The 26,341-nt window shown below is 49.0% G+C and overlaps 1 protein-coding gene across 2 annotated transcripts in view; it reads right to left on the reverse strand.

Annotated features, from left to right (window-relative positions):
• The window catches only part of FBN3 (fibrillin 3), a 160,482-nt gene that overhangs the window by 16,425 nt on the left and 117,716 nt on the right, over positions 1-26,341 (reverse strand). For both annotated transcript variants that reach the window (XM_087922591.1, XM_087922592.1), the window contains exons 46-55: positions 25,122-25,241; positions 22,783-22,908; positions 21,323-21,475; positions 17,581-17,646; positions 12,766-12,891; positions 12,543-12,662; positions 10,185-10,307; positions 8,560-8,691; positions 6,427-6,552; positions 756-962 (exon numbers count right to left, since the gene is read on the reverse strand). In XM_087922591.1, the coding sequence (XP_087778717.1) occupies positions 756-962; positions 6,427-6,552; positions 8,560-8,691; positions 10,185-10,307; positions 12,543-12,662; positions 12,766-12,891; positions 17,581-17,646; positions 21,323-21,475; positions 22,783-22,908; positions 25,122-25,241 (1,299 nt within the window). The remainder of the gene's footprint in view (positions 1-755; positions 963-6,426; positions 6,553-8,559; positions 8,692-10,184; positions 10,308-12,542; positions 12,663-12,765; positions 12,892-17,580; positions 17,647-21,322; positions 21,476-22,782; positions 22,909-25,121; positions 25,242-26,341) is intronic.

Consider the following 26,341-nt stretch of genomic DNA (forward strand, 5'->3'; position numbering starts at 1 on the left):
CCTTTCTTTCTCTTTCCTCCCTCCCCCTTTTCTCTCTTTCTTTCTCTTCTCTCCTTCCTTCCTTCTTTCTTTCTCTTCTCTCTCCTTCCTTCGTTGCTTCCTTCCCTTTCTTTCTCTTTCTTCTGTCTTTTCCTTTTCTCTTCTCTCCTTCTCTCCTTCTTCCTTCCTTTCTTTCTCTTTCCTCCCTCCCCCTTTTCTCTCTTTCTTTCTCTTCTCTCCTTCCTTCCTTCTTTCTTTCTCTTCTCTCTCCTTCCTTCGTTGCTTCCTTCCCTTTCTTTCTCTTTCTTCTGCCTTCTTTCCTTTTCTCTTCTCTCCTTCTTTCCTTCTTCCTTCCTTTCTCTTTCCTCCCTCCCCCTTCTCTCTCTCTTTCTTTCTCTTCTCTCCTTCCTTCCTTCTTTCTTTCTCTTCTCTCTCCTTCCTTCGTTGCTTCCTTCCCTTTCTTTCTCTTTCTTCTGCCTTCTTTCCTTTTCTCTTCTCTCCTTCTTTCCTTCTTCCTTCCTTTCTTTCTCTTTCCTCCCTCCCCCTTCTCTCTTTCTTTCTTTCTCTTCCTTCCTTCCTTCCTTCCTTCCTTCCTTCCTTCCTTCTTTTTCTTGTCTTCCTTCCGTCCTTCCTTTCTTCCTTCCTTCCTTCTTTCTTTTCTTCCCTCCCTCTCCCGCTCCCTCCCCCCCTCTTTTCAATTGGTCCCCCGAATCTTAGCAGCCAAATAACGGGGTGATGGGGGAAGGTGTTTCCGGAGTTTCCGGGTAGCTGCTCACCTCTCCCGTCGGTCATGTAGCCCGGCCCGTGGGGGCACATCTTCTTGTACTGGGCCGTGCCCGGGAAGGGGCAGGGTTCGCACTGGGGCCCCCAGCCTCGCCCTCCATTGCAGCAGCACTCGGACTTGGTGACTTGCTGGCGGTTGGAGGAGGACATCTGGCACAGCGTCTGGAGCACCTCGGTGAAGCAGAAGCCTTGGCGGGTGTCTGGGGGGGGAGGGGGAAGAGATGGGGGAGGGATCCCCCCGGTGAGTCTCTGGACAGGACAAGGAGAGGGGGGCTGGGGAAGGCCCCCCTCCCCCGATGAGCTTGGAATAGAGCTGCACCCCCCCCGAACCCCCAACTCCCAATTTTGATTGGCAAGAGAGATGCTGGTCATCTTCCTGCAACAGTCAGGGTGGGAAGGGACCTGAGAGGCCATCTAGTCCAACCCCCCCCAACCCCACTCAGGGCTCATCCTCCACCAATGTCTGGCTGAGAAATGCTGGGAGTTGAAGTCCACAAGACTTAACGTTGCCAAAGTTGGAGGAGACCCCCTGCTCTCACACCATCGAGACCCTGACGACTCAGAGAAAGGAGAATCCCCCATTTCATGTGGCAGCCAGTTCCACTGGCTAACAAGACCATAGATAGATAGATAGATAGATAGATAGATAGATAGATAGATAGATAGATAGATAGATGGATGGATGGATGGATGGATGGATGGATGGATGGATGGACGGACGGACGGACCGGACGGACGGACAGACAGATAGATAGATAGAGGTTATAGATATACAGATAGATAGACAGACAGATATACAGATAGATAGATAGATAGATAGATAGATAGATAGATAGATAGATAGATAGATAGATAGATAGATAGATAGACAGATAGACAGACAGACAGATAGATAGATCCCTCCTCTTCCTTCCTCCTGCTCCTCCTCTTCCTCCCCTTCTCATTTTTCTCTTATTTTCCTCTTCTTCCTCCTCCTCCCCCCCTCCACATTCTCTTCCTCCTTCTCCCCCTTTCCCACTCCCTCTCCCTCCTCCTCCTTTCTCCTCCCCTTCACTTCCTCCTTTCCTCCTTCCCCTCCTTCTCCTCCTCTTCCTCCACTTCTTCTATTTTCCTCTTCCTCCCACCCTTCTTCCTCCCCCTTCACTTTCTTCCTCCTCTCCTCCTCCTTTTTCCCCTTCATCTTTTTCTCTTATTTTCCTCTTCTTCTTCCTCCTCCTCCTCCCCTCCACATTCTCTTCCTCCTCCCGCTCTCTTCCTCCTCCCCCTTCTTTCTTCTCTTCTCCTCCTCTTCCTCCTCCCCTTCACTTTCTCTTCCATCTCTCCTCCTTCCCCTCCTTCTCCTCCTCTTCCCCCTTCTTGTCTTTCTCTTTCTCTTCTTTCTTCTCTCATTTTCCTCTTCCTCCTCCTTTTTTCTCTTCCTCCCTCCATGTTCTCTTCCTCCTCTCCTCCCCTCACTCTTCCTCTTCCCCTCCTTTCTTCTCTTCTCCTCCTCCTTCACTTCTTCCTCTTCCCCCTCCTTCTCTTCCTCCACTTCTCCTCTTCCTCCCTTTCTTCTCTTATTTTCCTCATCCTTCCCTCCTCTTTCTCTTCCTCCTCTCCTCCTCCTCTCTCTCTTTCTCTTCCTCCTCCTTTCTTCTCTTTCTCCTCTTCCTTCATCTCCTCCTCCTCCTCCTCCTCCTCCTCCTCCTCCTCCTCCTCCTCCTCCTCCTCCTCCTCCTCCTCCTCCTCCCTTCTCTTATTTTCCTCCTCTTCTTCCTCCTCCACTTCTTCCTCTTCCTTTCCTCCCCTCCCCTTCATCTTCCTCCTGCTCTCTGCAAATTGTACTCCCTTCTAGCCGTGATAAGGTTCCCTAGTTGGGTCATGAAACGTCTTCAAGAAATCACCAAACTCAGCACCAAGGACCCACAATGAGTTTCCCCACCATACACACACATACACACACACACAGAGAGTTTAACTTTTGAATTAAATATTCAAGAAATATTCAAGAGACAAAATCTGGAGGCGAAACCTTTCCTGAACCTTCCTATTGTCTGCATTCTTGATGCTTCTTTTGCCCAAATCATCCAGGAGCCCTGAACCTCCACTAAAATACAATAATTTCAATTATGTTTACAAGAGGCAGAATGTAGACTTTGGAAAGGGGAACAAGGAGAAGTTGGAAGTGGCTAGAGAATTCTTTCTCCTGATTTGAACAAATGCAATTTTCTTTGGCCATCGATTAAGTCACGTCCACTTTTGGACTTGGCTTGAGGCGCTGGCCAACGGCCAGGCAACGCGTTAGCGGGATGAAGCATTTTATAATCTCTTTATAATCTCTTTACAATCTTTTTAATGGCTGGATCGTTTTTTACTTCGTATTGTCAGGGAAGCTGGAAAAAGGAAAGAGAAGGACATCAGAGGCAAACAACCGAGAATTAGAAACACAGAATCAAGATCAGGTGAAGTATTGGTTTTATAAAACCCAAGTAAGGCCACACCTGGAACACCGCAATCGATTTCGGTCGCCCACGTTGCCAAAAAAAAAAAAAGGTTGAGATTTTGGGAAAAGTGCTGAGAAGAGCAACTAAGATGATCAAAAGCCTGGAGACTAAAACCATATGAGGAACGGTTGTAGGATTTGGGTTTGGCTAGTCTAGAGAAAAGGAGGACTAGGGGTGACATAATCGCAGTATTCCAGTATTTGAGGGGCTGCCCCAAAGAAGAGGGGGTTAAATTATTCTCCAAAACACCTGAAGGCAGGAGAACAAGCAATGGAAGGAAACTAATCAAGGAGAGATTCAACTTGGAAATAAGGGGAAACTTTCTAACAGAACAATTAACCAGTGGAACTGCTTGCCACCAGAAGTTGTGGGCTGGAGGTTTTTAAGAAGAGTTGTTCGGTGAATTATTAACAAGTTGAAGAATTCAGTTAAGTGATTCATGAAAGAATTGCAGTGATTTGCTAAACCGCTCTGGTGAGAAAGGTTGCAAAATCAGACACACTTAAAAACAGCCTTCTTTTGGCAACCGACGTAAGGCGAGGACTTCCTAGAGAATGATTGGATGCCAATTTTATAGATTTATAGATTAACAGAGTTGGAAGGGACCTTGTAGGTCATCTAGTCCAACCCTCGGACCCTACACCATTTCACAAATTAACAGAGTCGGAAGGGACCTTGTAGGTCATCTAGTCCAACCCTCGGACCCTACACCATTTCACAAATTAACAGAGTCAGAAGGGACCTTGTAGGTCATCTAGTCCAACCCTCGGACCCTACACCATTTCACAAATTAACAGAGTCAGAAGGGACCTTGTAGGTCATCTAGTCCAACCCTCGGACCCTACACCATTTCACAAATTAACGAGTCAGAAGGGACCATGTATGTCATCTAGTCCAACCCTCGGACCCTACACCATTTCACAAATTAACAGAGTCAGAAGGGACCTTGTAGGTCATCTAGTCCAACCTCGGACTCTACACCATTTCACAAATTAACAGAGTCAGAAGGGACCTTGTAGGTCATCTAGTCCAACCCTCGGACCCTACACCATTTCACAAATTAACAGAGTCGGAAGGGACCTTGTAGGTCATCTAGTCCAACCTCGGACCCTACACCATTTCACAAATTAACAGAGTCAGAAGGGACCTTGTAGGTCATCTAGTCCAACCCTCGGACCCTACACCATTTCACAAATTAACGGAGTCAGAAGGGACCATGTAGGTCATCTAGTCCAACCCTCGGACCCTACACCATTTCACAAATTAACGGAGTCAGAAGGGACCTTGTAGGTCATCTAGTCCAACCCTCGGACTCTACACCATTTCACAAATTAACAGAGTCAGAAGGGACCTTGTAGGTCATCTAGTCCAACCTCGGACCCTACACCATTTCACAAATTAACAGAGTCAGAAGGGACCTTGTGGTCATCTAGTCCAACCCTCGGACCCTACACCATTTCACAAATTAACGGAGTCAGAAGGGACCTTGTAGGTCATCTAGTCCAACCCTCGGACCCTACACCATTTCACAAATTAACAGAGTCAGAAGGGACCTTGTAGGTCATCTAGTCCAACCCTCGGACCCTACACCATTTCACAAATTAACAGAGTCAGAAGGGACCTTGTAGGTCATCTAGTCCAACCCTCGGACCCTACACCATTTCACAAATTAACAGAGTCAGAAGGGACCTTGTAGGTCATCTAGTCCAACCCTCGGACCCTACACCATTTCACAAATTAACGGAGTCAGAAGGGACCTTGTAGGTCATCTAGTCCAACCCTCGGACCCTACACCATTTCACAAATTAACGGAGTCAGAAGGGACCTTGTAGGTCATCTAGTCCAAGCGACCTCCCGCACCCAAGCAGGAGACCCTACACCATTTTAAACATCTCATCAACTTAAGGAAATGGAAAAAAAAACCATCCTGATTCTACCCCTTTTCTCCAATTTCTTTTCGAACCACAAGGGTGGATAGGAAAACATCCAAGCTTTGAGCACGAATCCCCGCCCAAACATTATCCGATAGAATAATTAAAAATAATAATAATAATAATCTGGATTTTGCTCAGAAAAGCATGACTCTAAAAAAAGGTTCCTTTCTCAAGTGTGGAATGTCTATTTGTAATAACTCCTCGGGGGAAAACGTCCTCCCTGCTGTTTGCAGTCACAGAGGGCAGGTGTGCCCTTGAAGGCTTATTAAAATATGCCTCAGGATGAAATTCCTTCCTAATTTTGGGGATTAAAGGGGATGGCTGGCGAATCACAGAATAACTGAGATCTTCTAGTCCAGTCCTGAGCAGGGGACCCTACTCCATTCCAGACTAACGGCTGTCCAGTTTCTTCTTAAAAAAAGCAAAAACTCCCGTGTTGGAGCATCCCCAATGTCTGGGGGCGAGTTGTTCCGCTAAATTAGGAACAGGAGGAGGCTCAACTGCTCATAATGCATCACAACAACCTCCCTGTTGTGGCTTGCCGGCAGCCTGTGCAGATGGCAGCTGAATTGGACAGCGGGGAAGAACGAGGAACAGCCTGGGGAGGACTTGGATGAGAGTCCTGCATCAGATGCAGAGATGGGGCCAGGACCATCTGGGAGTGGGGTGCTGTCTTTGGAGCCTCCGGAGTCTGGCAGCAGCGAGGCAGAGGAACGAGGGGAGCCTGTTTCCAATGCACGCTTACGTAGAGCTGCCAGAAGGCAAGAACAGTTAAGACAAAAGGGGTGACTCTGGAGTAAGGCTTGGAGGCGATTGTCCCTCCCATAAGACATCAAGGAGGAGCAAAGAGAGAGGAATCTTTGCAGGAAGCAACTTTGTTCATACTGGTCGGTTTGAAACCTGAAGCTCTGTGTGGACTTTGAACTTCGGTTGGTCTTTTACAGTTCATTTGGCCCTTTAGTTGTTGGCAGCCATTCAAAGGAGAGAAAGGTGGGTGCTTATCTAGAGGGACTGTTTGGGACTCATTACCGGCTGGGAATGAACGTAATTCCCAGCATTGAAATAAAAAGAGAGTTGTTTGGACTAAGCATGGGCTTCATTATGGTCTCTGGAAGGAAGCCTTGGTCAGAACACTCCCCCCCCCCAGCCTTCCTGGAAAGTGGAAAGCCCGCCAGGATCTCCTATAGCAGTCGATCCCTCTCGTCTGAACATTCCTGAGAAATCAGCACAGGGGTGGGATGGATTACCGAGGCACTCAGTGCCCGAGGAGCTGCTCCGGAAGCCTTCGTTGCAGTCGCAGTGGTAGCTGCCCACGGTGTTCACGCAACGCCCATTGGGGCAGACGCCTGGCTTGGTCCGGCATTCGTTCTCATCTGGAGACAGTGAGGAAGAGAAAAGGGACTTGTTAGTGACCGAATGCACAACCACAAGGGGCCCCTTCCAACCTCGGAGGGGTCTTCTAGTCCAACCCCCAATCTTCTGCCCAAGCAGGAGACTCTCCAATGGCTGCCCAGTCTCTTCTTGAAAACCACCAGCGATGGAGCGCCCAGAACTTCTGGTGGCAGGCAGTTCCAATGGTTAATCGTTCTCACTGTCGGGAAATTTCTCCTTAGTTCTAATGTTGTGGCCTGTTGCCCCCCCCACCGGCCCCTCCAGCAGCTGAATCAAATGAGGAGAAGGCGTGGGAGTCCAGGCTGTCCATCAACCCTCAGATGGAGAGTCAACAGCCCCCAGGTCTGAAGGTGGCTGATGACGAAGAGGAGGAACAGCTGGGTCCAGTGCCTGACGCACAGAGGCGCAGAAGGCAGAGGAGAGGAGAGCAGTGGAAATCTATGGGCTGGTCCTTGGGATGGAAAAGCCACCGCTGCTAGCAAGGCCCTACCCTGACTCTGGGGGATAAAAGGAGAGGAGAGCGGTGGAAATCTATGGGCTGGTCCTTGGGATGGAACAGCCATGGCTGCTAGCAAAGCCCCACCCTGACTCTGGGGGATAAAAGGAGAGGAGAGCAGTGGAAATCTATGGGCCGGTCCTTGGGACGGAAGAGCCATGGCTGCTAGCGAAGCCCCACCCTGACTCTGGGGGATAAAAGGAGAGGAGAGCAGTGGAAATCTATGGGCCGGTCCTTGGGATGGGAGAGCCATGGCTGCTAGCAAAGCCCCATCCTAACTCTGGGGGATAAAAGGAGAGGAGAGCAGTGGAAATCTACGGGCCGGTCCTTGGGACGGAAGAGCCATGGCTGCTAGCGAAGCCCCACCCTGACCCTGGGGGATAAAAGGAGAGGAGAGTAGTGGAAATCTATGGGCCGGTCCTTGGGATGGAAGAGCCACCGCTGCTAGCAAGGCCCTACCCAAGCTCTGGGGATAAAAGGCAGGGGGCGGAGATGAATAGATGTGACAGACAACAAATAATCTCCTTGCTGGACAAACTTGTTAGTGAGATAGAAACTTTTTGTTGGGCTGCTGCTGCTGCTCCTAATAAAGGACTGGTGTTTGCCCAAAACTGGAAGAATGAAGAGACCCCTACAGAAAGCGAAATAATAAGGAAAATATTAGTCTGTGCAGAGATGGACAGACTAAAAAATCAAGGATAAGGGTGAGACAGAGTATTAGGAAGTCGGGAGTAAAATGGAAAAGAAAGAAAGAGTTGACGCTTTATAGGAATGAAAGCTAAAGTTTTGTAAACCAAAGAGAACGGAATATAATGGGCAAATACAAGACGAAACGAACGTATGCATATAAGAGACAGTTGTAAATATGTATATAATTGTAGATAAATGTAGATAGAAATAATAAGCAGCTAGCACTATACTAACAACATAAGGGGAAAAGGAAATTAACCGTTATGTGTATCTCTATACTATAGCTTGTATGGCCAAAACAATTGGCCACTGTGTTCAATTGTTTTTAATGTGTATTTAATAAAGTTCTTTAAAAAAAGGCAGAGGAGAGGAGAGCAGTGGAAATCTATGGGCCGGTCCTTGGGACAGAAGAGCCACTGCTCCTAGCGAGGCCTCACCCAAGCTCTGGGGATGAAAGGCAGAGGGCAGAGATGAATAGCGGTGTCTCCCTGCTGGATGGACTTTAGTGAGAGAATAAAACTCTTTTCTACAGAGGTCCCCTCTGAGGGGGACCTCAGAGATCACCTAGTCCAACCCGCTCCTCCTCCTCCATGCAGCGTTTCAGACGAAATGACCCTCCAGCCTCGGGAAGCGGCTGGGGCACCCAGATTCCTCCACCCCCCCCAAAATGGGGGCTGACCAGAGCAAGAGCCAAAGGGAAAAAAATATTCACCCGTCCTGGATTTGATTCAACGGACCTCACTTGCCTGTTTTGGAGCCGGCCCTGTGGACTAGGAACTCGAGGGTTTAAAAGGCGTCTCACCTGTGCAGCCTTCGCCGTCTGTCCGGCGTTGCATCCCAGGTGGGCAGATGCAAGCAAAGGTGCCTATCAGGTTCTTGCACATCATCCCATGGGACTCACAGTCGTGCATGCCATGGGCACACTCGTCCAAATCTGTGGAAATAAAGAGGGAAGAAAAAGGAATGTGAAGCTGGACAGGCCACGGATCTCTGCAGGATTTCTGTACGTCCCCCCTTTTCTTTTATCTTTTTTTTCACAGGTTAACAGAGTCGGAGGGGACCTTGTAGGTCATCTAGTCCAACCCCCGCTAAAGCCGGAGATCCTACACCATTTAACAGATTAGCAGGGTCGGAAGGGAACTTGGAGGTCATCTAGTGCAACCCCCCACCCAAGAAGGACATCCTACACCATTTCTGACAGAGGGCAGTCCAGTCTCTTCTTGAAAGCCTCCAGGGATGAAGCTCCGACAACTTTTTTTCTTTCTTTCCTTCCTTCCTTCCTTCCTTCCTTCCTTCCTTCCTTCCTTCCTTCCTTCCTTCCTTCCTTCCTTCCTTCCTTCCTTCCTCTTTCTCTCTCTCTTTCTTTCTCTTTCTTTCTACCTACCTACCTACCGAACTATCTATTATCAGATTAACACAGTTGGGAGGGACCTTGTAGGTCATCTAGTAGTCCAGTCTCTTCTTGAAAGCCTCCAGGGATGAAGCTCTGACAACTTTCTTTCTTTCTTTCTTTCTTTCTTTCTTTCTTTCTTTCTTTCTTTCTTTCTTTCTTTCTTTCTTTCTTTCTTTCTTTCTTCCTTCCTTCCTTCCTTCCTTCCTTCCTTCCTCTTTCTTTCTCTTTCTTTCTACCTACCTACCAACCTATCTATTATCAGATTAACACAGTTGGGAGGGACCTTGTAGGTCATCTAGTCCAACCCCCCTCTGCCCAAGCAGGAGACCCTGCACCATTTCTGACAGAGGACAGTCCAGTCTCTTCTTGAAAGCCTCCAGGGATGAAGCTCCGACAACTTCCTTCCTTCTTTCTTTCTTTCTTTCTTTCTTTCTTTCTTTCTTTCTTTCTTTCTTTCTTTCTTTCTTTCTTTCTTTCTTTCTTTCTTTTCCTTCCTTCCTTCCTTCCTTCCTTCCTTCCTTCCTCTTTCTTTCTACCTACCTACCTACCTACCTACCTATCTATTATCAGATTAACACAGTTGGGAGGGACCTTGTAGGTCATCTAGTCCAAGCAGGAGACCCCACACCATTTCTGACAGAGGACAGTCCAGTCTCTTCTTGAAAGCCTCCAGGGATGAAGCTCCCACAACTTGTCATTTACACTCCCCTGTGACCCTGTTTCCCACCACCACTGGGTGTGTCATCAATCAGATTCTCCAATTTAGTATATTCACGGGCAAAAGCTCTGGTAGTTTAGTTACAATCTTTTAAAGGGAAGAGTTGGAATGTAGTTTCACTTCCAAACTGCTGCACTGCGCTTCCAGATTCCCCCACCACCATTATTTAATAGCAACTACTAAAACAGGTGTAGAAATGTTTTTTGAGTTGATGTTCGGCCATTTTCCCCATGGGCAGAACCTTTTCGGAAACTGAACCCATTTCCTTGACCGGCACACCCTCGAGGGTCAACTCGGCTCAATGGAGGATCCCCACCTTTGCACATTCTGCGGTCATCCCTCAAGGTGTACCCGGCTGGGCAGGTGCAGTCGTAGGAACCGAGGGTGTTGAGGCATCGGAAGGCACAGAGCAGCGGGTTCAAGGCGCACTCGTTGATATCTGGAGATTGAACAGGTGGGGGAAGGGGAGAGGGTTAATAGCTTCCAGCGATTGGTGGTTGAGGGCATTGCGATGGAACAAGGACGCGCATTCAGTTCTGTAACTACTGTTGGCCGAGCAGGGACAAAAACAGCTGGGGAAGTGAATGAAGCCTGGGAAACAGCCGCAGTGGTGGGCTGCTGGGTGTTCGCAGGGGTTCAGGAGAATAAGATTCTGTGCAGAGAACCCCCAACTCCGCCCACCCGCCCCTCCCCTTCCAGGAGTCCCCAGGTGGCCCCCGCGGAGGCTCAGGGTGACCGAAGAATGGGCCTCGTGGAAGTTCAGAAAGGCCAGAAATGGGCTCATTTCTGGCTTCCAGAGAGCCTCCGGACTTTCGCTTTCCCCAAGCATCCCCTCTCCCATCCGTCCTCTGCAGAGCTCAGCCGGGTGTCCTTGAGGCAGTGCCTCGGGGAGATACAGAAGTTACTTTCGCTTTCCCCCAAGCATCCCCTCTCCCATCCATCCTCTCCAGAGCTCAGCCGGGTGACCTTGAGGCAGTGCCTCAGGGAGATACAGAAGTTACTTTCGCTTTCCCCCAACGATCCCCCCTCCCATCCATCCTCTCCAGAGCTCAGATGGGTGTCCTTGAGGCAGTGCCTCAGGGAGATACAGAAGTTACTTTCGCTTTCTCCCGAGCATCCCCTCTCCCATCCGTCCTCTGCAGAGCTCAGCCGGGTGTCCTTGAGGCAGTGCCTCGGGAGATACAGAAGTTACTTTCGCTTCCCCAAGCATCCCCTCTCCCATCCATCCTCTCCAGAGCTCAGCCGGGTGACCTTGAGGCAGTGCCTCAGGGAGATACAGAAGTTACTTTCGCTTCCCCAACGATCCCCTCCCATCCATCCTCTCCAGAGCTCAGATGGGTGTCCTTGAGGCAGTGCCTCAGGGAGATACAGAAGTTACTTTCGCTTTCTCCCGAGCATCCCTCTCCCATCCGTCCTCTCCAGAGCTCAACCGGGTGACCTTGAGGCAGTGCCTCGGGAGATACAGAAGTTACTTTCGCTTCCCCCAAGCATCCCCTCTCCCATCCATCCTCTCCAGAGCTCAGCCGGGTGACCTTGAGGCAGTGCCTCAGGGAGATACAGAAGTTACTTCGCTTCCCCAACGATCCCCCTCCCATCCATCCTCTCCAGAGCTCAGATGGGTGTCCTTGAGGCAGTGCCTCAGGGAGATACAGAAGTTACTTTCGCTTTCTCCCGAGCATCCCCTCTCCCATCCATCCTCTCCAGAGCTCAACCGGGTGACCTTGAGGCAGTGCCTCAGGGAGATACAGAAGTTACTTTCGCTTCTCCCGAGCATCCCTCTCCCATCCATCCTCTCCCAGAGCTCAACCGGGTGACCTTGAGGCAGTGCCTCGGGGAGATACAGAAGTTACTTTCGCTTTCTCCCGAGCATCCCCTCTCCCATCCGTCCTCTCCAGAGCTCAACCGGGTGACCTTGAGGCAGTGCCTCAGGGAGATACAGAAGTTACTTTCGCTTTCCCCGAGCATCCCTCTCCCATCCATCCTATCCAGAGCTCAGCCGGGTGACCTTGAGGCAGTGCCTCAGGGAGATACAGAAGTTACTTTCACTTTCCCCCAAGCATCCCCTCTCCCATCCATCCTCTCCAGAGCTCATGGCCGATTGTCACTGCACGGTAGCGAAGCACGAGCAAGCATAAGGAGGCATCTGACATGTTGTGTCAGCTTTCAAGGATCCTTCTTCTGCTTGTCTTTCCGGCTGCTGTAGAAACTGGGGGGGAGGGAAGAATAGTTGGGCTGCATGTGGGGGGAAGAGTGCTGGAGGTTTAAGTTGGTGAAATGTAAAAGTTGAGTTGTTTCCTTGACTATGCTTACTTGCTTATGGCGTAGGTGTAGCCTCTTATCTCTGTAGGCCAAGGCCAACTGTATTGGCATGCCAAATGTGCGAAACGTCACCTGAAGATGCGCCCACATGACAGCATACCCGCCGCAGATTGGATGGCCAGTTTGAACCCTTGGGGGTGGGAACATGGGATAACTTTCTATATGTGATTTTCACGTCTAGCGCCTCACATCTTGTATTTCTCCTGATGCTACCGCTTCGATTTTCAGTAAAAGTCCTTTCCTCTATAACGCTGGAGTCTACGGTTTTCTTTCTTGGATTTTGAACGGAGCTGCGTGAGAAGGACGGCTACAGAAATCAAATCAATCGAAAGGAAAAAAAAAAAGTGGACACTACCTTCGCAGGTCATCATTGGCCCCGGCTCAAACCCTTCGTCGCAGGCGCATTCGAAGCCCCCGATCACGTTGGTGCAGGTGCCGTTCCCACATGGATTCCCGATGGAGCATTCATCCGTGTCTGCCGAGGATACGAGAAAGGAGCGCATTCGTCTACTTGAAGGAAAAAACTTCAAGTAAGGCTTGAACAGATCCTGAGATCTGGCACGGTGGCCCCCACTCACCCACACAGTTGACCCCGGTGTAGTCCAGGTTGTAGCCGAAGGGGCATTCGCAGCGGAAGGACCCGTCCGTGTTGATGCAGGCGCCGTTGATACAGATACCCAGATTCTCCGCGCACTCGTTCACGTCTGCCGAAGAGACCGTGTGAAATGAGCAACGCCACGAGTTCTGCACCTTTGTACTAATCCTTGTGGGCAGCTTTCACTTTCTCGAAAGGCATGAGCTCCCGCCCCCACCCCAAATGTGGCAGGGTGCTCAGAAACTTTACTTTTTTTAAAAAAAAATGTCTCTGTTTGAGAATCCTAGCTGGGACTCCGACCCTAAAATTGTGCATTTGGGTTTTTTTATTTGGGTATTTTTATTAGTTCATCAAAACAGAAAAATACGAAGAAAAATGAAAATATGTGTAATGGGAAAATAGGGGAGGAAGATGGGAGGAGGAGAAAGTGTAGGGCAGTAGTGGCTAATCTTTTTGAGTTCTTGTGCCAAAAATTGCTCGCATGCCAGCACCCAGAAGGCAATGCGTGCGCCCCTCCACACCCCTTGTGCATGCACGCTCAATCCCCACCCCACCCGCTTATCTGCACTGCACCTCCCAGCTGATTTTCGGCCTCCCAGAAAGCTTCTGCAGGCTTTGCAGGCAGAAAAATGGGCCCATTTCGTCACTTCTGGTATTTCCGGAAATCAGGAAGTGATGAAACGGGCCTATTTTTTGACCTGCAAAGGATTTCCTCAAGCCTCTGGGAGGCTGAAAAAGGCCTCAAACAGGCCGAAAATCAGCTGGGAGGCACGCGCATGTACAGTGAGGTCAGTTTGCCTGAGGCTCGTGTGCCAGCACAAATGGCTCTGCATGCCATCTGCGGCACGCATGCCATAGGTTCGCCATCACAGGTTTAGGGGAAAGGGGAAAAGCATTGGTTTCTGACGCCTTTTCGTGCACTACAATAAAGTGCCCGAGATGTGGGGGGGGGGGAAGAAACTTTGATTAGGGGTTTGTGGCTTAGACAGGTTTGTTGTTATAGAAGTGCTTAATGTTGTGGCTCCGGGCTTGGATTCAGCTCCTGTGACTGATATGAGTTCAAGTGAGGAGGACATGGCAGAAAAATATGAGCCGGCATGGCTCAGTGATTGGACTGGTAATCAGGATGAGGAGATGGATGTGACAAAGGAAGACAGACCTGATGTATTAGAATTGTCAGGACCTTTGACCTCCTCTGGTTCCTTATCTGATCAACAGCCGGGAATGGCTGACAGGGAAGTTTTGAGAGAGTCTTCTAGTGGAGATGAGGACTTGGAAAATTTGTGGTAAAATGTAAAAAACAGAAGACAGTTGAGAAGGCAAACTCAGCTGGAACGAAGGAGGAGGGCGAGTCAGTAAATTAGCACGTTGCCTCAATGAGTATAAAAGGACACAGCTGGGCTGGTAGAATTTGCCAGGAACAAAGTGACTATTTGAGTGAGGACGTTACAGCAAGGAGCTCTGAGACTGGAGATTTATTGCCAGGACTGGTTTGCCAGACAGAGTAAAGATTTATGCTGTGGATTGAGATTTCTGCCAGCCGTTATCTTGTAAGACTTCTTTCTGTTTGATTTAATTGTGAAACGGCTGCTTTCTGTTTTGTTCATTGGAATTTTGAAGGGGAGTCATAACAGGTTAATATGTATCATTACATAAAAATAAAAAGTGGAGTTTGTAGGTTATTACCTTATTTTACTGCAGGGGTCCACAACCCCCAATCCGTTGAGAACCGGGCCACGGAAGTGGCAGGTGAGTGCGCGTGCACATGCCGTGGCACTTGGACACACAGAGGGCGAGAGACCGAGCGTGTACACGCAGCTCCATGTGTGCAAACAGGGGGTGCTCGCTTGCCGCTCATGTGAAACCATCCCCTCTCCCGCCATCACCCCCCGCCCCACCGGTCCACACAAAGCTGGAAAAGTTTGAGATTGCTGTTCTACTGCGCCGGAAGGAATTGGAAGTCAATGCTTTTCTTCCTTTGTTGTTGGTTATTTTTTTTTCCCTCCTTTTTATGCATTGAACTTTATTGCAGTGTCCACCCTGAAGCTGGCCTGACCAAAGCCATTTTTACTGCTGCGGTGTTGCCACACTGGAGCTGAGGGGCGGAGTTGGGCTTCACATAATTTAACAAGTGCAGAACTGAAAATGTGAGCGTTGCTTGCACGCGGCTTCAGAGACATGGGAATTTTATGCACCCAGCATTCCAGCGCACCTTCTCGGGAAGCCGCGGCGAGTGAGGTGCAGAAATCAGCTGGGCTGTGTGGGCGGGGCAAGTGAGCCAGAGAGTGAGATGTATAGGATGGGATAGCACCGGTGTGGGAGGCCGGATCTAGACAGTGGTTGGAACTACCGGTATGGGTGAACCGGGCTGAACCGGCAGCAGCCCACCTCTGGAGAGGGGGCAATTTGAGGTAGAGGGGATTTTGTAGCCAAAACAAAATATTTTCTCTTGAGAACCAAGGACATTCTTGCACCTGGTCAAAAGGAGGCGGAGTGATGCTACCCGGTTGCCAGACCACACCCCATGATTGGACCATGGGACTCATTGTGTTCAGAAAGAGAAAAAAAAAAAGATTTACTTTTAATTAGGTGACAACCACGGGAGTCTTTAGAGTCGGTTTTCACCAGATCTGTGCCAATATGATATTTCCAATAAAGCTACTCCTTGAGGAATCTACCTGCTTCGGAGTTTTGCTTGCTATGGGATTATTACTTGGAACCTTGACGGATAGGCTGTGTTTGGGTGTCAGGCCTTGGGACAAATTGGCTGAACAATAAAACTGCTCAGCGCGCCCTGCGTGGAGAACTTCAGGGTGTGAATGGGAGAGAGCCGAGGATTAACGCGAGCTGATCTTGCAGAAGTGATGCTGACTGCAGCTGTCTTTTCCACTCATTTTTCTTATCAGTCACCAGGATTTGTGAAAGCAATTTTCTGCCCTCTCAGACAGTGGCCTTCCAAAACTTTTGGGGTTGTCTATTTGATCGAGATAAATGTTTTATGCCTGCTTCCCCTGCATAATAGAGGGAGCTGGGCTCACCTTGGCGACTTGCATGTTTTCTGACGTTTGGCGAAATCATCTGAGCTGGGAAAAGCATTCTTTCTGGTTTGTTTTGTGTTTGTGTGAGCATGTGTGTGCCTGTTTGTGTGTATGTGTGTGCGCGTGTGTGTGTACAGGTAGTCCTTGATATACAAACCATAACAGAGCCTGCCCATTATGGAGATTGTCCATTACGGTTTTACGGTTGTGTGTCATGACAGTTGTGCATTCGCGTTCTCTTTTGTGACAGTCATTAAGCCAATGTAGTGGGTTGTTAAAGGAACGTCATCGTAATTAAATAAACACCTCCGTCATTAAACGAACCCATTGTTTGCTATGGAGTAAAGGGGGTAGCTGTCAGGATTCCAGCAGTTATCCCAATTAAATCACGAATTTCGAGCCAAACTTCCAAAACTTCAAAAGGATTTATTGGGAGTTAACACATCCAGTGCTGCCTGGGTGCAGCCGACGCATCATTCACTGTCACCCTTGACCTTGATTTTCCCCCAACCCCTGGGTGTATTGTAATTCATATTCTCCAATGGGACATCTCCATAGCCAAGAGCCATCAATCATGTTCTCCAGTTAGATAATTGCGTGGCAAAAACTTCGGTCACCTAGTTACTGTTAGGAATAACATAGGTTACCTAACGTAGTTTGGGTAAAATAATATATATAAACTATGATAGTAAGTTTAAGTGTGTGTCACTTTAAACTGCAAAGCATGTAATTTTTGGGTGCGGTTGTGAACCGCCATAAGAGGGAGCAAGAGAACCTGCTGGATTTGCTGACGATTGCTGGTTTGATGGATTGATGGTTTGTTAACTGCGTGTTCCCTACTGCTGAGTTACTGAACGTTGAAGGAAGAAAGGAGGTTTGACTTCTTCATATCTCTACTGCGAGGAGATACATTACTGGACTGATATTTGTAAGTTTACTGACCTCTCTTTATCGACACTGGACTTTGCAACTGAATAATCCCCGGACGGACTGAACTAGTGAATGATATATGGACTGTTTTTTGACTATGCTATAACTCTTACTGGAATAAACTATTTAACTAGCACGGTGTATCTGTTTTACTGAGCGTAAGCTACAAAAACGTTTATCTCACATATTTTGCCTGACTGCCTGACTGCCGTGCAGATTCTGCTAGGGTGTATCCCTAACAGTTACTATCTTTGAAAACACTTATGGAATGCACTTTCAATTTCCAAGCTGCCGCACTACTCTTTCAAATCCTTTCCCTCCCTCCCTTTCTGTGGGCAACTCTAAAAAGACCCTAGAAATATTTTATGAGCTGAGAAGTAGCATTACGAGATGCTTTTGGTCACTGGACATCTCTGTGGCCAGGAAGGATCTACGACAACTCACTGCGGCCAACTCACCGTGGGACAAGAGTTACGCTAATATCGAAAGAAATTAATAGTTAAAGAAAGGATGAGAAAGGAGGGACAGAATGGAAAATGAAACCATTTCATTTCATTTTTAAATAAAATAAATTGTTTTAAATTGTTTTAAATAACTCGATTGAATGGTGGAATTGTCCTACAGCGAGTCTGCCCAGGAATGGCTGCCTCCTCCTCTAGTTCTTTCTTACACCCCTCTATCCCTCCTCCCACAAATGGAGGGAGAGCCTCCATTGTTCTGAGCAGTCTACCTTCACACCTGGGTGAAGGCCAGGTTGTTTAATCCCGGCGAAAGCTCCCAAGGGGGTACAGAGGTCAGGACTAAACATACTTTGGGATTTGGGTACTTACCTTCACGGGAATCTCCAAGCCCCGGAATAGCCCCGTGGCCATATGGACACAACTCCTGGAAGGCAACTGTGGACGAGAGAGGCGGTCACTCTTCTAACAAGCGTTTCTTCTGCAGCTCCCAACTGCAGCGGGTTCTCAACTTACGGCCACAATTCGACCAGGATGTGTTGCTAAGGGAGGCGAACGCTAAGAGAGTTGTGACCAATTTCATAGTCTTTTTTTTTTTTTTTGCTACCATTGTTAAGTGAATTTTTTTGGCGACCGTGGTTAAGCTGGCTGTGGTATCACAAATGACGATCACATGACCCCAGGATGCTGCAACCGTTATAAGTTACGTGCCAGTTGCCAAGTGATAGAATTTTTTTATCACCTGAGCCTGGTATCGATGGTCGTCGAGCGCAAAGACCGGTCGTAAGTCACTTTTTTCAGTGCCGTCGTTAAGTACAAACTGTGGGTAAACGGACGGTTTTAAGTCAAGGATGAGCTGTATTTTTAACCATGGTTGAAAACGAAAGGTAGAAGTTAGATGAAGAAAAACGATGAACAGGGGATGGTATATAACTATAATTGTTAAAAGCACTAAAAATATGAATGAGTTAAATACAAAAAAATAGGAACTGTACTGTATTATAGCATTATTAGAGCTGTTAATCCATGTCATGCCCTTGTTGGAGTCTGACCCTGAGGGGGAGATTGAGCAACTGACAGGGAGTGGGAGTGTGGCTCCGGCGGCTGTGGAAGAAACGGGGGAAGGGCACAGTCCGGCTGGGCATTCAGAGGAAGACCCAGGGCCATCCCCTCTTCATCCTAGGGCACGCAGGGAGGAAGGGAGAAGGGAGCAACATGGCTTACGGGAGGGGAAAGGGGCCTGATCCCTTTCATTAGTTGCAGCTGGGAGAAGAGGATATAAGTGGGGCATTTGCACATGGCTCCTTGCTGGAAGCAAAGCGTGCATTATCTTTGTCGAGGCTTATCTGGGTTTTGGCGACTTCCCACCTGTGGGTGCTGTGTAATCTTATGGAAGTCTGCAATTTATCATCCTGGCTTGCCGTGTTAATTGCTTCAGTGTGGTTTGTGTTGGTTTTTTTTTTATTTCTAATTATCTTTACTTTGGGTTCGGATTGCATTTCTGCCCTTCGTAGATTGATTTTTTTGAAGAGTTTGTTATCCAGCCGAGGATAATTGGACATTGGGGCCAAGTTGGAGGCATTAAAGGGAATTTATTCTACTTTTGTGACTTTGTTATTTTTGTGTCATACCCCGGGTCATCACAGTCCATGTGGTATAATATTATTAATATTAGTAAATGGGATAATATTTTGTACAGTATTAGCTATGCTTTTTGTTTTTGTAAATATTATACCCAGACAAAACGCTGTATTCAAAAAATGTTTATGAATAAAATCTACTTTAAAAAAAAAAAAAAAGGATGATCTGTATTTATTTTTCAAAGCAACTCAGGGCTCTGGGTGGCTTAAAAAAAACAATTAAAACAAATATAAAAAATACACACACAAAAAGAACAATGCAGGTACCGTTTGTTTAGTAGTTGTTCAAAGTTACAGCAGCACTGAAAAAAACCCTGACTTATGACCGTTGCAAGCATCTCCAGTCAAAATTCCGACACTTGGCAATGGACTCCTATTTACGATGGTCGCAGTGTCTTGGGGTCATGTGATCCCCTTTTGCGACCTTCTTATAAGCAATGGAGAAGTCAGATTCCCTTAACGACCGTCTGAGTAACTTAACCGTTGCCGTAATTCCCTTATCGAGTGTAGCAAGAACGGGGCAAAATCCACTTCACAACCGTCTCGCTTAGCGATGGAAATTTCAGGCTCAACTGTGGTTGTTAAGTCGAGGAACACTTATAACGCCGGCCTTGTCTCATATTATCATATGTGGTGGACATGCGGAAAGACAAGAAAATTTTGGAGGAAAATACATACATGTAGGGATGGGATTCCAAAATCCCAGCAACTGGTTCGCTCCCCGGTTGCTGGGTGGGTGTGGCCATGGTGGGGGTGGCCTGCTAGAACTTCCAGGAGGGCCATTTTTTGCCTTCCCCAGAGTCCGGAGGCTTCCCTCAGGCCTCTGGGAAGGCAAAAACAGGCTCGCCCGGGCTCCAAAGGCCTTCCGGAAGCCGGAAACAGGCCCGTTTCTGGACTTCTGGAACTTCCAAGAGGGCCATTTTTCTCCTTCCCCATAGTCCGGAGGCTTCCCTCAGGCTTCTGGGAAGGTGAAAACAGCCTTCCCCAGGCTCCAAAGGCCTTCAGGAAGCCAGAAACAGGCCCGTTTCTGGATTTCTGGCACTTCCAAGAGGGCCATTTTTGCCTTCTCTGTAGTCCGGAGGCTTCCCTCTGGCTTCTGGGAGGGCGAAAATGGCCTCCCCTGGCTCCGAAGACCTTCCATAAACCAGAAACAGGCCCGTTTCTGGACTTCTGGAACTTTCAAGAGGGCCATTTTTCTCCTTCTCCGTAGTCCGGAGGCTTCCCTCAGGCCTCTGGGAAGGCAAAAACAGGCTCGCCCGGGCTCCAAAGGCCTTCCGGAAGCCGGAAACAGGCCCATTTCTGGACTTCTGGAACTTCCAAGAGGGCCATTTTTCTCCTTCCCCATAGTCCAGAGGCTTCCCTCAGGCCTCTGGGAAGGCGAAAACGGCCTCCCCTGGGCTCCGAAGGCCTTCCATAAACCGGAAACAGGCCCGTTTCTGGACTTCCAGAACTTTGGAGGGGCGTTTTTTGCCCTCCCAGAGTCTCCACATGGACCCTGCCCTTACCTGCATCCAAAATTGGCTACATGGGGACTCCTGGGAAGGGAGGGGCAGGGTGGGGAGGGCAAGCCGTTCTGTTCAACTACCGGTTTGGTGAACTAGATGTAAATTTAACACCCCGTTCGCCCGAACCAGCCCAAACTGGCTGAATCCCACCCTTGCATACATGGTTAGAAAAAACGTTAAAGCAACACATAGACCGTAAGCCAGAAATATTTCTGTTAGGCATAGTACCACAGAAAAATACGATAAAGGGAATGTCTATTTAATATTCCATGTCTTGATGGCAACAAAAATTGTATATGCACAACATTGGAAAAATGAGGAACCGCCCACAGAAGACGATGTAATTAAAAAAAAAAAAAGATTGTGCAGAAATGAATAGGTTGACCTTACAGTGAAATGATTAAGAAGGTGCAGAATACTTTCAAACACGGGACTAATTTTATCAATGGTTGGATAATAGAAGCAGAAATTACAAAATTGGAAAAATACTATGGTGTATGTCTTATGTTTAATATATTATTATAATATATACTATTATGTAAGCAAATTAACCCAGACGATACGCTGTTCATACAGCACTTGTGTATGTTAAGGAAAAATACATAAATAAATGCTTAAAAATAATAATAATAATGCCCATCTCGTTCTGAGGACTTTGGGTTGCTTAGAACAGGGGTCTCCAACCTTGGTAACTTTAAGCTTTGGAGGGCTTCAACTCCCAGAATTCCCCAGCCAGCAAAGCTGGCTGGGGAATTCTGGGAGTTGAAGCCCTCCGGCTTAAAGTTGCCAAGGTTGGAGACCCTGGCTTAAATGCAATGGAAACTGATATAAAAAGAATGACAAAAAGAACAGTGCAACCATTTCAGCTCCGATCATCAGGGTGAAACCGTCCAAGAGATCAAAGCGAGAGGGATGATACTGATGACCTTCTGGGCCTCCCTGCCTCCCTCCCCGCTGCCCCTCTCCTACCGTTGCCTTCCTGGGGGCACAGTTCGCAGGGGTCTCCCCATCCCTCTCCTGGCATCTTGCTGCAACAGCATCGGGCCTTGGTGGTATTGAACGCTTTGGGCACCGAGCACTTCCCATTGTCGAAGCGGGTAAAGCAGAAACTCTGGCGGGTGTCTGCAAAGAGTAGGGATTGGGGGGGGGGGATACAGGAGGTCAGGAAACAGGGAAGATTTGTGCCTGGGATAGGAGGGGAGGGAGGGTCCCTATATCCTTCGACCTTGGCCCCCCTCCCAGTGGAGACTCCACCGCAAGGAGCAGTCTACCTCCAACGCTTCATCTGGCATGTTCCAAGACTCCTGTTGAAATGGGGTAGAACAGAATTCTCCAAACTTTCTGGGTTGGCGGCCCGAAAGGCGGGGAAAGAGGGAATGATTTTGCGTGAGGTGTACCTGCGTGTTTGTGCGAACGTTGCTTATGCGAGTGAGGCTCTGAATGCCCAAGACTCTTGCACAACTAGGGCCTCAAGAGCCCCCCCTTGGGAATTGGCTGTGGGCCGGTAGTGGGCCGTGGCCCACAGGTTGGGGATCCCTGGGATAGAACATTCGGCCCCTTGTCTGAAATGGGCTAGGGTTTCCTGCTCGAGCGGGGGGTTGGACTAGAAGACCTCCAAGGTCCCTTACAACTCTACTGTTCCATTTTCCTCCCCTGAAAGGGAGGCGGTGCTCTTCGCCGGACACCGGATCACGTAGTGGCCAGCCGCCATTGGAGATGTTATGCAGGAGGAAAAGTAGATTTCCTCCAACTAACGAATAAGTCAGAGATCAGTGGGGCAGAAGAACAGCTGGAGCCTGTTCCCAGTGTGCGCACGCACAGAGCTGCCTGGAGAAGGGGACAGTTAAGGAAGAAGGGTCGACTCAGGAGTAAAGGCTCAGGTGAACGGTGAATGGCCCCTTCCATAGGGAATAGTGGGGTTTGGCAGGAGACAATTCGTTCAATTCATTAGGGTGAAGCTCCTGACTTCTTGGCCAAGGAATTGCTGCTACAGCGTGGCGTTTGGAAGATATTGGCCTCGCAACTCTCCAAACCCTACAAAGGTCTGTCGTTGTGAAATCTCTTGAAAGACTGTTTGCCGGGACTTTGCCGGAGAGGAATTCCCTTTAGCCTAAATAAAAGGGGTTTCATCGGGATGAGGAGTCGACTTCACGATCTTGGGAAGACTGAGTTAGAACAAAACCATCCCTTCGCTCGCCCCCACTGTTGTTGCTGGTGTGTGGAAGGAACGCTGCCTTGCGCTCCGTAAAAAAAACCCAACACCCGTGAGATAATTTAGCAGCGGGCAGGACGGCTGATTGTCCGAGATCGTGGCTCCCTAAAGGGGGAAGCTTTGGACTGAGGGGATGGGAAATGTAGTCCAATACATCCAGAGAGTGGAAACAGATGCCGTTCCCCCTCCCTCCTGGAAATTATAACTGCAAACTCACCAAAGCAGCGCCGACCGTTGTCAGACAGGACAAATCCAGGTGGGCAGATACACTGGAAAGTGCCAGGGGTGTTGGTGCAGGTACCGAAGAGACAGATGTTGGGGTCTTCCTCACACTCGTTGATATCTACAACCCACCGAGATAGATCACAGGATGCCCTCCCTGACTCCGGCACCCCAAATTCAGTCCATAGGCAGTTTTAACTGCTGGGAGGGACAGGATAATCCTCCCCCCCCCCACCAAGTATCAATACACATAAATGTAAGGAAAAGGCTTTCGATAGGCTGGGCTTGACTTTTTGACCCTCCCCAATGAGGGCCCCTATTCCCTGAAGCGCCATTGAGGGATCAAAGCCAGAGGGGGCCACAGAAATCACCCGCCTCCCGCAAAGCAGGACCCAGCCATCAGAAGTTGGCCTGTGCACACTCATCTGTTTTGCATTGTGGCGCCATGGTGGTGTGGTGGTTAGAACATAGGACTGCAGGCTGCTTCTGCTGACTGCCTGCAGTTCAATGCTGAATGGCTCAAGGGGGACTCAGCCTTCTGTCCTCCCTTCCGAGGTCAGTAAAATGAGGACACAGATTGTTGTGGGGGGAACAAGAGGCTGACTCTGTAAAGCGCTTAAGAGAGGTCTGCCAAGCACCATGAAGCGGTATGTAAGTCTAGGTGCTATGTGGGAAGGAAGGAAGGAAGGAAGGAAGGAAGGAAGGAAGGAAGGAAGGAAGGAAGGAAGGATAGGAAGGAGAGGGAGGGAGAAGGAAGGATAGGAGGGATAGGAAGGAAAGGAAGGAAGGGAGGAAGGAAGGAAGGATAGGCGGGATAGGAAGGAAAGGGAGGAAGGAAGGAAGGAAGGAAGGATAGGAAGGAGAGGGAGGAAGAAGGAAGGATAGGAGGGATAGGAAGGAAAGGGAGGGAGGGAGGAAGGAAGGAAGGAAGGAAGGAAGGAAGGAGAGGAAGGAGAGGGGGAGAAGGAAGGATAGGAGGGATAGGAAGGAAAGGGAGGAAGGAAGGAAGGAAGGAAGGAAGGAGAGGAAGGAGAGGGGGAGAAGGAAGGATAGGAGGGATAGGAAGGAAAGGAAGGAAGGGGAGGAAGGAGAGGGAGGGAGAAAGAAGGAAGGAAGGAAGGAAGGAAGGAAGGAGAGGAAGGAGAGGGAGGGAGAAGGAAGGATAGGAGGGGGATAGGAAGGAGAGGGGGAAGAAGGAAGGATAGGAGGGATAGGAAGGAAAGGGAGGAAGGAAGGAAGGAAGGAAGGAAGGAAGGAGAGGAAGGAGAGGGAGGGAGAAGGAAGGATAGGAGGGATAGGAAGGAAAGGGAGGAAGGAAGGAAGGAAGGATAGGAAGGAGAGGGAGGGAGAAGGAAGGATAGGAGGGATAGGAAGGAAAGGAGGAAGGAAGGAAGGAAGGAGAGGAAGGAGAGGGAGGGAGAAGGAAGGAAGGAAGGATAGGAAGGAGAGGGGGGAGAAGGAAGGATAGGCGGGATAGGAAAGAAAGGGAGGAAGGAAGGAAGGAGAGGAAGGAGAGGGAGGGAGAAGGAAGGAAGGAAGGATAGGAAGGAGAGGGGGGGAGAAGGAAGGAAGGAAGGATAGGAAGGAGAGGGGGGGAGAAGGAAGGATAGGCGGGATAGGAAGGAAAGGGAGGAAGGAAGGAAGGATAGGAAGGAGAGGGAGGGAGAAGGAAGGATAGGAGGGATAGGAAGGAAAGGGAGGAAGGAAGGAAGGAAGAAAAGGAAGGAAGGGCTGTGGTGGCACAGTGGTTAGAGTGCAGTACTGCAAGCTGTTCCTACTTGCAATTTGGCAGATTGAATCCCACCAGGCTCAAGGTTGACTCAGCCTTCCATCCTTTTGAGGCTGGTAAAATGAGGACTCAGACTGTTGGGGGCAATTTGCTGCCTCTGTAAACTGCTTAGAGTGGGCTATAAAAGCATTGCGAAGTGGTATATAAATCTAAGTACTAGGAAGGAAGGAAGGAAGGAAGGAAGGAAGGAAGGAAGGAAGGAAGGAGGGAGGGAGGGAGGGAGGGAAGGAAGGAAGGAAGGAGGGAGGGAGGGAGGGAAGGAAGGAAGGAAGGGAGGGAGGGAGGGAGGGAGGGAGGGAGGGAAGGCCGTGGTGGCACAGTGGTCAGAATGCAGCATTGCAAGCTAACTCTGTCCACAGCCAGGAGTTCGATCCTGACCAGTTCAAGGCTTGACTCAGCCTTCCATCCTTCCGAGGTCAGTAAAACGAGGACCCAGATTGTTGGGTGGGGGGGACAAGAGGCTGACCCTGTAAAGCGCTTAAGAGAGGTCTGCCAAGCACCGTTGAATCGGTACATAAGTGCTATTGCTCTTGTGCTTTTTTTACCGATACAGTTGTCGTTCTGCACTTCGTAGCCGGGAGGGCAGATGCAACGGAAGGAGCCTTCCAAATTGTGGCACGTTCCCGGGGAACAGCTCCCCAGCAGGCTGACACACTCGTTGATGTCTGCGTGGAAGAAAAAAAAAAAAAACCCTCCAAATTACCTTCCCCGTAGCTGGGAGCTGCTGTCCCTGCCCTAGAGATCCGGGAGGGTCTCTGACACCGTGTGGATATAGGAGACACTGGCTAAACCTTTGGAAATCGAGCCGTCCAGCCTTATGCAGGCAGTCCTTGACTTAACTGCCGTTGCTAAGCAGCGGTTTGGTGAGTTTTGCCTCATTTTACATCCTTCCTTGCTATGGCTGTTAAGCAAATCGCTGCCGTTGTTACATTAGTAACATGGTTGTTAAGGGAACCCGGCTTCCCCATGGATTTGTTTCATCAAGAAAGGGAATCACACGAGATCCGGGATGCTGCCACCGTCATAAATACAAGCCAGTTGCCTGCCAAGCATCCTTATTTTGATCACGGGACTGCAGAGGGGGGGGAGGGGGGGCGGGATGCTAAAAGGGTCGTAAGTGTGAAAACCGTTGTAAGTCACTTCATGCGTTGTTCACTTCAAACGGTCACGAATGAAGGTTGTAACCTAGAGCGATCCCAACGAACAGGAATTCTTTCCACCCCAGAAATCCAGCGGAGAGGAAAATTTGGAACTCTGTGTGTGTGTTTGTGTGAGTGTGTGTGTTAACCAAGCAAGCCTGCAGTTGTGAAGCTGCTGCAAAAAAAAGCCAATGCAATTAGTGCAATGCTAGATGGTTATTTTTCCGAATGATGGGAAGACATATTTATACTTTATTCGCCTCGTCTGAGTAAAGTCCAAATACTCCTCGACTTACAACCACAATCAGAACCAGGAAATTCAGCGTGAATTGGCGTGGTCCTTAAGCGAGACGTCACATGATTGCGGTGTGCTGGCTGCCCTGATGGCTTCGCCATTGCTAGTCAGAAGTTGGCTGGGAAGATTGTCATTTGCAATCATGTGACCCTGCGACCTTTTCCAAGTACAACCGGTTGTAAGTCCCTTTTTTTCCCAGCGTTGTCGTCGCTCAATGAATAGTGGTAAGTCGAGGACTACCTGCCACTGGATTAGATCTGGGCGCGGCGTCTTGAAAAAAGATGTAGTAGGCAAACGGGACCCGACTGAGAAGGGCAACGGAGACAGGAGG

Source organism: Pseudonaja textilis, chromosome 1 (assembly GCF_049901715.1).
Source record: "Pseudonaja textilis isolate UNSWEBS1 chromosome 1, rPseTex1.2, whole genome shotgun sequence".
In the NCBI taxonomy this organism is placed as follows: domain Eukaryota; kingdom Metazoa; phylum Chordata; class Lepidosauria; order Squamata; family Elapidae; genus Pseudonaja; species Pseudonaja textilis.